Source organism: Carcharhinus amblyrhynchos, chromosome 25 (genome assembly GCF_965287045.1).
Source record: "Carcharhinus amblyrhynchos chromosome 25, sCarAmb.v2.hapA, whole genome shotgun sequence".
NCBI lineage: Eukaryota > Metazoa > Chordata > Chondrichthyes > Carcharhiniformes > Carcharhinidae > Carcharhinus > Carcharhinus amblyrhynchos.
This window is the reverse complement of record NC_137348.1, coordinates 5871962-5885337: the sequence shown is the minus strand read 5'-3', so window position 1 is coordinate 5885337 and position 13376 is coordinate 5871962. Positions and strand designations below refer to the sequence as shown.

Below are 13376 nucleotides of genomic sequence, written 5' to 3'. Positions count from 1 at the left end.
AATCTGTTCTCACACAGTAAAAATTTGGTGTTTTCCTCTGACATTTGGTATTCTTCCAAATTGGCCTGATGAGTGCAAGGCAAAAAGCTTTGACAAGATGTCTCTTTAGCGATGGGATAGTGAATGAAAATAAGAATGCGATAATGAGCAATGTCCTTGTATATTTGTATGTTGGGCATATTGTACAGGAAATAGCACGCAGAGACTTTGTACACCGAGCAGAATAATGTGTGTGGAGGTTGAGCAGTGGGCAGAGAGTTGTACAGAGCAGCTGTGTACACTGAACAGGACGTTACAGTAAATGGTTCACACATTGACTATGTGGAGTTTATGCAGCATAAAGACAATAAAGGGCGGCATGGTGGCACAGCGGTTAGCATTGCTGTCTCTCAGCGCCAGGGACCCGGGTTCAATTCCGGCCTCGGGTCTCTGTCTGCGTGGAGTTTCCACATTCTCCCCGTGTCTGTGTGGGTTTCCTCCGGGTACTCCAGTTTCCTCCCACAGCCCGAAAGACCATGTTGGTTAGATGGATTGACCATGCTAAATTGGCCCTTAGTGTCCCAAGATTAGGTTCGGGTGGTTCGCAGGGTAACTATGTTGGGTGAAGTGTGGGCCTGAGAGAGATACTCTGTTGGAGAGTCAGTGCAGACTCGATGGGCCAAATGGTCTTCTGCACTGTAGGGATTCCATGAGATCTGTGGTTAGACGTTCCATTCAACTTTGCACATTTAGATCCTGATTCTGCAAAAAGCGGGCTGATAAATATATTTAACTTATTTTCCCATGAATGCATGAGTAAGATGATTTCAGATGTTACGGGTACATTATGTTATCTCTGCCTGCTTGCCCTGATTTCACTGTTTAATTAGCTTGCCTTCCTACCCCTCTTTGACAGGGTGCTCCTGGTCGCATGGGACTTCAGGGTGAGACAGGAATCGCAGGGTATGAGGTAAGGATACTTTACTGTCACAGACTCTGCTTTATTGCTCCATGCATCAGGTGACAACACACATCTGACAATTAACGTAGCTTTGCACAGGTTTTCCTTTAGCTATTTGTTCTTGGGATCTGGGGCAAGGCCACCATTTATTACCCAGCCCTAATTGCCCTTGAGAAAGTAGCATGGTGGTGGTGTAATAGACCAGTTATTCAGAGGCCTCAACCAATTCTCTAGAGGTATGAGTTTAAACCCCACCATAGTGGAATGAAGCACTACTCCCATAATAATGACCGTGAAACCATTGTGGATTATCAGGAAAACCCATCTGGTTCACTAATCTCCTTCAGGGAAGGGAAATCTGCCATCCTTACCTGGTCTGGCCTACATGTGACTCCAGAGTCACAGCAATGTGGTTGACTCTCAACTGTCCTCTGAAATAGAACAAAGAACAAAGAAAATTACGGCACAGGAACAGGCCTTTTGACCCTCCAAGCCTGCACCGACCATGCTGCCCAGTGGAACTAAAACCCCCTATCCTTCCAGGGGCCATATCCCTCTATTCCCATCCCATTCGTGTATTTGTCAAGAAGCCCCTTAAAAGTCACTACCATAACCCCTTCCACTATCTCCCATGGCAATGAGTTCCAGGCACCTGCCACTCTCTGTGTAAAAAAACCCACCTCATACATCTCCTTTAAACCTTGCCCCTCGCACCTTTAACCTGTGTCCCCTAGTAATTGACTCTTCCACCCTGGGAAAAAGCTTCTGACTATCCACTCTGTCCATGCCTCTCATAATCTTGTAGACTTCTATCAGGTTTCCCCTCAACCTCCAATGAGAACAAACCAAGTTTCTCCAACCTCTCCTCATATCTAATGCCCTCCATACCAGGCAACATCCTGGTAAATCTTTTCTGTACCCTCTCCAAAGCCTCCACATCCTTCTGGTAGTGTGACGACCAGAATTGAACACTATATTCCAGCTTTATAGGTTCTATAAAGCTGCAACATGACTTGCCAATTTTTGAACTCAATGCCCCCAGCCAAAGTCACTCAGTTTGACTGAATCGAAGCATTATTTTTTCTGTCAGAGGGTCCTTATGTAATGACTTCAATCAGGCCATTGAGCTTGGCCTATTGGAGTATGGACTCCCTGATTAAGGATCCAATTGATGGGCCAATCAGGGAGTCTTTGCCTGGTATTTAACCGGGCGTGTCAGTTCCTCTGGCACCCCCGGAGGTAGACTGCTGACTGCGAGCACTCTGTACACCACTGTTAGAGTTTGTTAAAAAAGGGATTTTGGAACTTCTGCCTCCGAAGATTTATTACACCTTAGCCTGTGGAATTCTTTTCCACAGAGAGTCGTGGAGGTTGGGCCTTCGAATATATTCAAGGTTGATTTAGAATTGTGATCGACAAGGGAGTCAAGGGTTATTTTGGGGGCAAGCAGAAAAGTGGAGTTGAGGCCACAATCAGATCAGCCATGATTTAATCGAATGGCGGAGCAGGCTTGAGGGACTGAATGGCCTACTCTGGCTTCTATTCCTTGTCAAGTTGCTGCCATCTTAGCCTGTAACCTGCTCATTGATCTGACTTACCTGTGGCCTCCTAGTGAGAGGATTTGAGTGGAGGAGCAGGGAGATCTTGCTCAAGGCCTTGATTGAGGCCACATCTGGAATACTGTGCCCAGTTCTGGTCTCCTTATCTGAGGAAGGATGTTCTTGCTATAGAGGGAGCGCAGAGAAGGTTTACCAGGCCGATTCCAAGAACGGTGGGATTGACGTATGAGGAGAGATTGAGTTGCTTCGGAATGTATTTGCTGGAGCTTAGAGGAATGTAAGGGGAAAGCTATAGAGTCTAACAAGACTGGGCAAGGTAAATGCAGGAAGGATGTTCCAGATGGTAGGGGAGTCTGGAACCAGGGGTCTGAGGATACAAGGTAGACCATTTAGGACAGAGATGAGGAGAAATTTCTTCACCCAAAGAGTGATAAACCTGTGGAATTCGCCAGCACAGAGAGAAGTTGATGCCAAAACAATGAATGGTTTTCAAGATGCAGTTAGATTTCACATTTGGGGGCGAATGGGATCAAAGGTTATGGGGAGAAAGCAGGATTAGGCTATTGAGTTGGATGATCAGCCATGATCGTGACGAATGGCAGAGCAGGCTCAAAGGGCCAAATGGCCTCCTCTTGCTCCTATTTGCAATGTTTCGATGTAAGAAGACTCCAGTAGTGTCGCCACTTTTTAAATTTTGTTTTGGGGTTTAGGTGATGCTGGAGTGGCCACATTTATTGCACGCGACCAGGATAATAATTACTTAACAACTGGGTAACTTACTGCTCCAACTCAGAGAGGACAAAGAGTCGGCCATTCTGGGAGCTGGTGTAGGCCAGAACCAGGTTCTTTGTACTACGTTCTCCATGTGCCTGCGTGGGTTTCCTCCGGGTGCTCTGGTTTCCTCCCACAGTCCAAAAGACGTACTGGTTAGGGTACATTGTCCTGCTAAATTCTCCCTCAGTGTATCCGAACAGGCGCCGGAGTGTGGCTACTAGGGGATTTTCACAGTAACTTCATTGCAGCGTTAATGTAATTCTACTTGTGACTCAAACTTAAACTTTGAAAATTATCCCTTAGTGTCTCAAGATGTGTAGGTTAGCGGGGGGTAAATATGTGGGGCTACGAGGATAGGACAGGGAGGCGGGCCTGGGCTTGGGCTCAGTGTGAATCAGTGCCGACTCGATGGGCTGAATGGCCTCATCCTGCACTGTAGGGATTTGATGATACCTCTGCCCTGTCTGCGTAACTAAACAAAAAATGCTGCAGATGCAGGAAACCTGAAATAAGAAGTGAAAATGCTGGGTAAACTCAGCGGGTCTGTCAGTCTCAAAGTTAATATTTCAAGCCTAAACTCTGGAGAAGCTGGTGAATTTTCCAGCAACTTTTATTATATAACTAAAGTCCCTCAAACCTGGAATCCTTCTACACTTTCTTTCATTTGATTTTGCAACTTGCTGTGGTGGGGTTTTGAGTACATCACTTCAATTTCCAGAGCAGTACCAAAAGGCAGGCAGTAATGAATGTTTGCCATAGATTCTGTCTGATCTGCTAAGCATTTCCAGCTCCTTCTGTTTTTACTTTCATATTTCCAACGAATCCAGTTTTCCCATATTTTTAACATAACCACGGCACAGTGGTTGGCACTGCCGCCTCGCAGCGCCAGGGACACGGGTTCGATTCCCGGCTTGGGTCACTGTCTGCGTGGAGTCTGTACGTACTCCCCGTGTCCGCATGGGTTTCCTCCGGGTGCTCCGGTTCCCCCCCCGCACCCCCCCAACACAGTCCAAAGATGTGCAGGTTAGGTGGCTTGGCCATGCTAAACTGCCCCTTAGGGTCGGGTAAATACATGGGGCTACAGGGATCGGGCCTGTGTGGGACTGTTGTGGGTGTAGGCTCTGTAATAAGTCTTCAGAGGCAGAAGCCCCTTCACCAAAACCCCTTTATTTACAGTTCCAACAGCGGTTCACAGAGCGCTCGCAGTCAGCAGTCTACCTCCCGGTGTGCCAGAGGAACTGACACTCCTGGTTAAATACAAGGAAAAGACTCCCTGATTGGCCCATCAATTGACTCCATAATTAGGGAATTCATATCCCAATCTCAATGGCCTGATTGAAGTCATTACATACACCTTAGCTATAACTGTAAACACTGTACCCTTTCTTTTCCTTCTCCCCTGTGCACTCTATGAGCAGTATGCTATGTCTATATAGCATGCAAGAAACAATACTTAACATTGTATACCAATACATGTGACAATAATATTCCAATAGGCCAACCTCAATGGCCTGACTGAAGTCATTACAACCTCGATGGGCCAAATGGCCTCCTGCATTGTGGGGCTTCTATGATTCTGTAAACTGTGCCTCGGAACAACACTGGGAAACCAAAATGAGTATTCTGTCTAGCCAGCACTCTACACCACACGTTCTGACTTCCTGCAGCGCTAAAGGTTTAAAGGCTTGTTGCCTGATATCTCTCGGTAGCCCAGTAGGTGAACCATTGAGGTTTGCAACCCAGGAACAGCCTTTTTGCTGATTGCGTCTGCGTTGAATCCTCGCTAAAGCAATCCAAGATTAATCCCACTTCTCCGGATCTTTATCCACCCATCGTTTTAAGGAAAAAGTTGTCTCTGACTCAACAACGGGTGTTATGGAATAGGGCCTAGGTGGGATTGTTGTTGGTGCGGACCCAATGGGCTGAATGGCCTCCTTCTGCATTGTAGGGATTGTATTTATATGGCACCGTTCACACCCCAAGGTGATGAAACAAAATATGGCACTCAGCCAACAAGTTCAATAAGACCAAAAGCTTTGTCAAAGAGGTAGATTTTGAGGAACATCTTAATGGGTGAGGAACATAGCTCTGCCGGGGGAGGCGAGTGGTATTATCATTAGGTTATTAATCCAGAAACTCAGCTAATGTCCCAAGGACCCAGGTTCAAATCCCGCCACGGCAGGTGGTGGAATTTAAATTCAATAAAAGAAATCTGGAATTAAGAATCTACTGATGACCATGAAACCGTTGTCGGAAAAACCCATCTGGTTCATTAATGTCCTTTAAGGAAGGAAATCTGCCGTTCTTACCTGGTCTAGTGATAATACCACCAGGCCATCACCTCCCCATAACGCTGGTATTGACTATTTAAAATGAGAATTAGCTCTTGATTTCAAATATCCTTCGCCTATTAATTAAGGTTTAAGTCATAGAAATCCTACAGTGCAGAAGGAGGCCATTCAGCCCATCGGGTCTGCATTGACTACATTCCCACCCTATCCCTATAACCCCACGTATTTACCCTACTACAGCTCCGATCACATTTTTGGATGCTGAGGGCAATTTTGTCCGCACGTCTTTGGGGTGTGAGAGGAAACCCATGCAGACATGAGGAGAACGTGCAAACTTCACACAGACGGTCACCCAAGGTTAGATGGATTATCCATGGAAAATGTGTGCGGTTATGGGGATAGGGTGACGGAGAGGGCCTGGATCAGAGAGAATCGGTGCAGGTTCAATGGGCTGAATGGCCTCTTTCTGCACTGTAGGGAATTCTATGGTTCTAGACTCTGACTGAAAACTGGCGTAGATCTCTCCAGACGCACTGCTAAGGTTTTCAGACCAGATCTTACACAGGAAATCTGGGGGAATGGTTTATGCTATCAGTCTGCTGGGTTGGGGCCAGTTAGAGCCAGCAAGGCTCAGTACAGATACTGGAACTGAGGTGAAACTCTCCCCAACGTGGAGAGTATTGGGGGATCTTCCTGTCCCATGGCACAATTATTGGGGCTCCACCCACCCTTTCCCCCAACAACAATTGCTATGGCATGGCCGGTACTCCCCCTTTCAAAGCAGAACCCCGCCCCAATGCCCCTCCTCTCCTTCACCCCACCCACTTCACATCGCAGGACCCCCCCCACAATTGGGCTCCCCAGAGGGCCCACCCCTGGCAAGTGCTCCCTGGCATTTGGGTTGGCAAACAATGTCAGCCAGTGGACAGTCAGGTCCCAGCACAGAACCCCTGCTCAATATACTGTAGCTTTTACATTTTTTATTATTCATTCATGGGACATGGGCATTGCTGGCTGGGCCACCATTTAATGCCCATCTCTAGTTGCTCGAGAGCAGTTGAGAGTCAACCACATTGCTCTGGCACTGGAGTCACATGTAGGCCAGACCAGGTAAGGATGGCAGATTTCCTTCCCTAAAGGACATTAGTGAACCAGATGGGTTTTTCCTGACAATTGACAATGGTTCCATGGTCATCAGTAGATTCACAATTCCAGAATTTTTTTTATTGAATCCAAATTCCACCATCTGCCGTGGCGGGATTCGAACCCGGGTCCCCCAGAACATTAGCTGGATTAATAATCTAGCGATAATACCACCAGGCCATCTCCTCCCTACTTGTGTTTAGAGATGTTTAGGCTGGCATTGCCTGGTTGGCGCTGAATGGATTACTCTGCGGAAAGCCAGGATGGACTCAATGGGCCGAATGGCCTCCATCTGAGTAAAGACTCTTCTGACTCTGGGTCTAAAGCCAAGGGCTTTGAATTATTTTAGACCTTCAAATAATTTGAGTGTTCCCAAAGAGCCCCCTGGTGGATAATACTTGGTGCTTCAATTTTAGACAGCAACCCTTCAAACAAATCACTTCCATTTTCAGCCAATAAGGTTTCTCTATCCAAACATTTAAATAGTTGCGAGAGTAAGGAATTTGACCAAGTGAATGGATGGGCCCAGCTATTCAGGTCAACTTCTGGCACCAATCACATTCCACCCTACCCCCCCCCCCCCCGGAAAAACCCAACCCCTTGCAAGGGGCAAGGAAATGTCAGGTGGGAAGAAGACTTGAGAACTTCCTCCTGAGGTAATGTAGCAGGGAGGGCGGTGTTCCCTCAGGCTTATCGCAACCTGAATCGGGGTATCCCCAATTCACTTATGTTCATAAGATATAGGAGCAGAATTAGACCATTCAGCCCATCAAGTCTGCTCTGCCATTCGGGTTGATATGCTCCTCATACCCAATTTCCTGCCTTCTCCCCATAACCCTTCAACCAATTAAACATCTGTCTAACTCCTCCTTATATTTACTCACTATCCCAGCATCCACCGCACTTTGGGGTGGCAAATTCCCCAAATTGAGACAATCCATAGCCCCCTCAGATCGATTAGGTTCTTCACACACATGGTTATAGAAATCACTGAACTCTTTATTGCTTCCTGCACTTGGGGACCCCAAAATATCGGGAATTAAGAACCTACTGGTGACCCTGAAACCGTTGTTGATTGTTGGAAAAACCCATCAGGTTCACTAATGTCCTTTAGGGAAGGAAATCTGCCGTCCTTACCCGGTCTGGCCTACACGTGATTCCAGAGCCACAGCAATGTGGTTGTCGCTCAACTGCCGTCTGGATCAGGGTAACTAGGGATAGGCAATAAATACTGGCCCAGCCAGCGACGCCCATGTCCCACAAATGAATTTTTTACAAATCCCGTTCATTAACTTTCATCTGCTGAGATGTTAGTGATGGGGTGGAATCTGACTTGATGGAAGTGACTGGCTGATTGCTAAGTGAAGGAGGCTGGAGTATCTGGTTAGATGATCAGGAGAGATCCAGACCTCACCCAAGGGAGGGTGTGATAGCACTAGAGGGAGTACAGAGGAGATTCACCAGGATGTTTGTTGTCTGGGATGGAGCACCGAGGCTATAAGGAGCGACTGAATTGTTTTCTTTGGAGCAGAGAAGGCTGAGGGGGGCATGATTGAGGTGTGTAAGATTATGAGGGGTGTCCACATCTTTGGACATTTGGACATTAAAGGGCAATTTAGCATGACCAATGCATCTAACCCACACATCTTGGGACAATAAGGGGCAATTTGGCATGGCCAATGCATCTAACCCACACATCTTGGGACAATAAGGGGCAATTTGGCATGGCCAATGCATCCAATCTGCACATCTTTAGACTCTAAAGGGCAATTTAGCATGGCCAATCCATCTAATCCATACATCTTGGAATGCTAAGGGGCAATTTAGCATGGCCAACGAACCTAACCGGCACATTTTTGGACTGTGGGATGAAACCGGAGCACCCGGAGGAAACCCACACAGACACGGGGAGAATATGCAGGCTCCACAGAGACAGTGACCCCAGCCAGGAATCGAACCTGGGTCCCTGGTGCTATGAGGCTGCAGTGCTAACCACTGTGCCGCCCATAATCAGCTGGGTTTATTAGAGTGACACAATTACAATAGAAAGACCTCATTATCAGACTGAGAATGTACCCACCTTGTTACAGATGAATAAGAAGCACCTTGCAGCCTTCTCTGTTTGTGCTGATAATGGCGCGTGTTAATAAGTGGCTGAATCCCTTCACTTGAACCTGGTTATCTGGCACCGTCTGAAGGTTATTTTATGTATTTCACAGGGGCATAAAGGACCACCAGGACCGAGAGGACCACCTGGCCCTAAAGGTGAAAAGGTAAAATTGCCTCGTTTTATGAACTAGCTTTTACTGACTCTGCGGTGAAAGTTTTACAGAGTTATATTGTGTTTTTGGGAGCTAAAGGATGAATTATACCCAGCCCCGCAATCCTCATCCAATTCAATTCAGGTTATACAAGTCTGTTTGCGTTAAGTGACCTGCGTGTGTCAGTCGTCTCAGCGATACACGTCCGGGGCTCTGAACGGCACTCACTTTCCGAGTACCCACTTAGATCAACCAGCCCTCTGCTCACTCCACCAACAATCTCATCCTGCACGCGTTGGGGCGGCACAGTGATTAACACTGCTGCCTCACGTCGCCAGGGATCCGGGTTCGATTCCCGGCTTGGGTCACTGTCTGTGCAGAGTTTTCACATTCTCCCCGTGTCTGCGTGGGTTTCCTACCGCTGTCCAAAGGTATGCAGGTTAGGTGGGTTGGCCAGGCTAAATTGCCCCTTAGTGTCAGCGTGTCTAGCTAGGGTAAGTGCATGGGGTTTGTGGAGATAGGGCCTGCGTAAGGTTGTGCTCAGTACAGACAAAATGGGCCGAATGGCCTCCTTCTGCACTGTCGGGATTCTGTTATTCTATTCTGGGATTGACCAGTCCTTTCTGCAGCTGCACACATCTGGAAATGAGTTTCCGCATTACAGCGATGAATGAAAAGACGAAATGGTTTTTTTTGTTCAGTGGATGGTAATCATTCAGATGTTGCCCACAGGCTTCTCGAGGCCTCTCAGTCTCCCAGTTCCCTTCCACCTCTCCCCAGGGGAAGGATGATAGGGAAACATTTTTATTTCGACTTCACTGGTGTCAATGTTCGGTTGCCTGTGGAGGGAGATGATTCTGCTCCTGTGGCACGGAAGGTGGGATTTTCCAGCCATGCTCATCCCAAAACTGGAAAATCCCACCCGAGGTCAAGGCCTGTGCCCTCCCCTTGGCTGGCGGGTCAGGAAAATTCTGCCCAGTGTGTCTGGAATATGTTCTTATCTCGTAGAGGCCAACATTTGCCCATTGCAGATGACACGGTGGCACAGTGGTTAGCACTGCTGCCTCACAGCGCCAGGGATCCGGGTTCGATTCCCGGCTTGGGTCACTGTGTGGAGACTGTATGTTCTCCCTGTGTCTGCGTGGGTTTCTTCCAGGTGCTCCAATTTCCTCCCACACTCCAAAAGACGTGTTGGTTAGGGTGCATTGACCATGCTGAATTCTCCCTCAGTGTACCTGAACAGGTGTCGGACTGTGGCGACTTCATTGCAGTGTTAATGTAAACCTACTTGTGACATTAATAAATAAACTTCACTTTACCATTCATTGAGATCTTCTGGAATCATATCTCCATTCATGCCAGTGGGATTTTCCCATCCTGCCGCAATGAACAGGGATTTGGCTGGCCACCCTATTCTCCGACCTCGCCGCAGTGGGACTGTGGCGTGAACGATCAGTAAGATTGTGCCCTCAGTTTGTTTTTTTAGCTATTTGCACTCTCCATTTTGGCCTCCAGCATTTTCAACTGGACTGGCCAGTTCTGAAGTGTAAAAGTGATTCGAATCATAGGACGGTTACAGCACAGCAGGAGGCCTCTCGGCCCACTGTGTCTGTGCCATCTCTCTGAAATCCGCCATGGGAATCGTAGTGGGCAGGTGGGGATGGGGACCCGGCAAAGGTCCATTGATCTCGGGTGGGATTTGTCAGTTTTGGGGTCAGCATGACCAGAAAATCTCACCCTATGAAAAAAACATTTATTTATTGGTGTCGCAAGTAGACTTACATTAACACTGCAATGAAGTTACTATGAAAATCCCCTAGTCTCCACACTTCGGCGCTTGTTTGAGTCCACTGAGGGGGAATTTAGCACAGCCAATGTACCTAACCAGCACATCTTTCGGACTGCGGGAGGAAACCGGAGCACCCGGAGGAAACCCACGCAGACACGGGGAGAATGTGCAAACTCCACACAGACAATAGAACATAGGACATTACAGCGCAGAACAGGCCCTTCGGCCCACGATGTTGCGCCGACCAGTTAAAAAGCAATGACCCTCTAACCTAAACCAAACCCTTTCCATCCATAAACCTATCCACGGATCTCTTAAATGCCCCCAAACTAGGCGCATTTACAACTGCAGCAGGCAGGGCATTCCAATCCCTCACCACCCTCTGGGTAAAGAACCTACCCCTGACATCCGTCCTATAACTACCACCCCTTAATTTAAAGCTATGCCCCCTCGTGCTAGCTTTCTCCATCCGAGGAAAAAGACTATCACTGTCCACCCTATCTAAACCTCTAATCATCTTATATGTTTCAATAAGGTCCCCTCTTAGCCGCCTTCTTTCTAACGAAAACAACCTCAAATCCCTCAGTCTCTCCTCATAGGACCTCCCCTCCATACCAGGCAACATCCTGGTAAACCTCCTCTGCACCGTCTCCAAAGCCTCCACATCCTTCCTATAATGTGGGGACCAGAACTGCACACAATACTCCAAGTGCGGCCGCACCAGAGTCTTGTACAGTTGCAACATGACGCTGCGGCTCCTAAATTCAATCCCCCTACCAATAAACGCCAAGACACCGTATGCCTTCCTAACAACCCTATCTACTTGATTCCCAACTTTCAGGGATCTATGTACACATACACCTGGATCCCTCTGTTCATCCACACTATTCAGAGTCCTACCGTTAGCCCTATACTCCACACATCTGTTATTCCTGCCAAAGTGAATTACCTCACACTTTTCCACATTAAACTCCATCCGCCACCTCTCGGCCCAGCTCTGCAACTTGTCCAAGTCCCCCTGTAAACTAAGACACCCTTCCTCACTATCTACCACACCTCCGACTTTGGTGTCATCAGCAAATTTACTAATCCACCCAACTATACCCTCATCCAGATCATTTATAAAAATTACAAACAGCAGTGGCCCCAAAACAGATCCCTGAGGCACACCACTCGTAACTGAACTCCATGACGAATACTTACCATCAACCACCACCCTCTGTCTCCTATCCGCCAGCCAATTCCTGATCCAATTACCTAAATCATCCTCAATCCCATACATCTGCATTTTCTGCAGAAGCCTTCCATGGTGAACCTTATCAAACGCCTTACTAAAGTCCATATATACCACGTCAACTGCCTTACCCCCATCCACCTCTTTGGTCACTTTCTCAAAGAACTCAATAAGGTTAGTAAGGCACGACCTACCCTCCACAAAACCATGCTGACTATCTCTAATCAATTCATTACTCTCCAAATAACTATAAATCCTATCCCTGATAATTTTTTCTAAAACCTTACCCACAACAGAAGTAAGACTCACCAGCCTATAATTCCCGGGGAAGTCTCTGTTCCCCTTCTTAAACAATGGGACAACATTCGCCATCCTCCAATCCTCCGGCACTATACCTGTGACCAATGACGACCTGAAGATCAGAGCCAGAGGCTCTGCAATCGCCTCTCTTGCCTCCCAGAGAATCCTAGGGTAAATCCCGTCCGGCCCAGGGGACTTATCTATTTTCAAACCCTCAAGAATATCTAGCACGTCCTCCTTATCAACTGCAATACTGTCCAGTTTACAACCCTGTAACCCAGTGTTCTCCACAGCTACATTTATGTCCCTCTGCGTGAACACCGAAGAGAAATATTGGTTCAATGCCTCTCCAATGACCCAAGCTGGAAATCGAACCCGGGTCTCTCGTGCTGTGAGACAGCAGTGCTAACCACTGTGCCACCTTGCTATCGCTATGAGTTGGATTATTGAAAAATTGAGTCAAATTTTCACCCTCCACGCCAAATCTTTCTCCCCCCAGCTCCAACCCCCCCAGCTCCACTCTCCCAGCTCCAACCCACCCCCCCGAGCTCCAACACACCCCAGCTCCGACTCCCCTAGCTCTGAACCCCCCGAGCTCTGAACCCCCCGAGCTCTGAACCCCCCGAGCTCCGACACCCCCAGCTCCGACCACCCCCAGCTCCAACCACCACCCCCCAGCTCTACTCCCCCAGCTCCGATCCCCACAGCTCCGACCCCCGCAGCTCCACTCCCCCCAGCTCCACCCCCCCCAGCTCCGACCACCCCCCCCCCAGCTCCGACACCCCCCAGCTCCGAACCCCCCCAGCTCCACCTCCCCAGCTTCACCCCCCAGCTCCGACACCGCCCCCCCAGCTCCGACACCCTCCAGCTCTACCCCCCCAGCTCCGACCCCCCCAGCTCCACTCCCCCAGCTCCACCAACCCACTCCACCCCCCACCCCCCGCAGCTCCACCCTTCATACACCCTCTCTAAACCACGCACCTCTTGTAATTGAGAAGTTGGACAGGCAAGTTGGGAGCAGTGTGATCCCGCGTCTGCAACAGGCCGGTGGACATGGTTCCCCATCCCCGATCCCGGATCACAGC

At 48.4% G+C, this 13376-nt stretch overlaps 1 protein-coding gene across 1 annotated transcript in view; it reads left to right on the top strand.

Annotated features, from left to right (window-relative positions):
• The window catches only part of col27a1b (collagen, type XXVII, alpha 1b), a 576392-nt gene that overhangs the window by 475408 nt on the left and 87608 nt on the right, over positions 1-13376 (top strand). Inside the window, exons 40-41 of the mRNA XM_080211775.1 lie at positions 896-949; positions 8927-8980. Coding sequence (XP_080067901.1) covers positions 896-949; positions 8927-8980 — 108 coding nt within the window. The remainder of the gene's footprint in view (positions 1-895; positions 950-8926; positions 8981-13376) is intronic.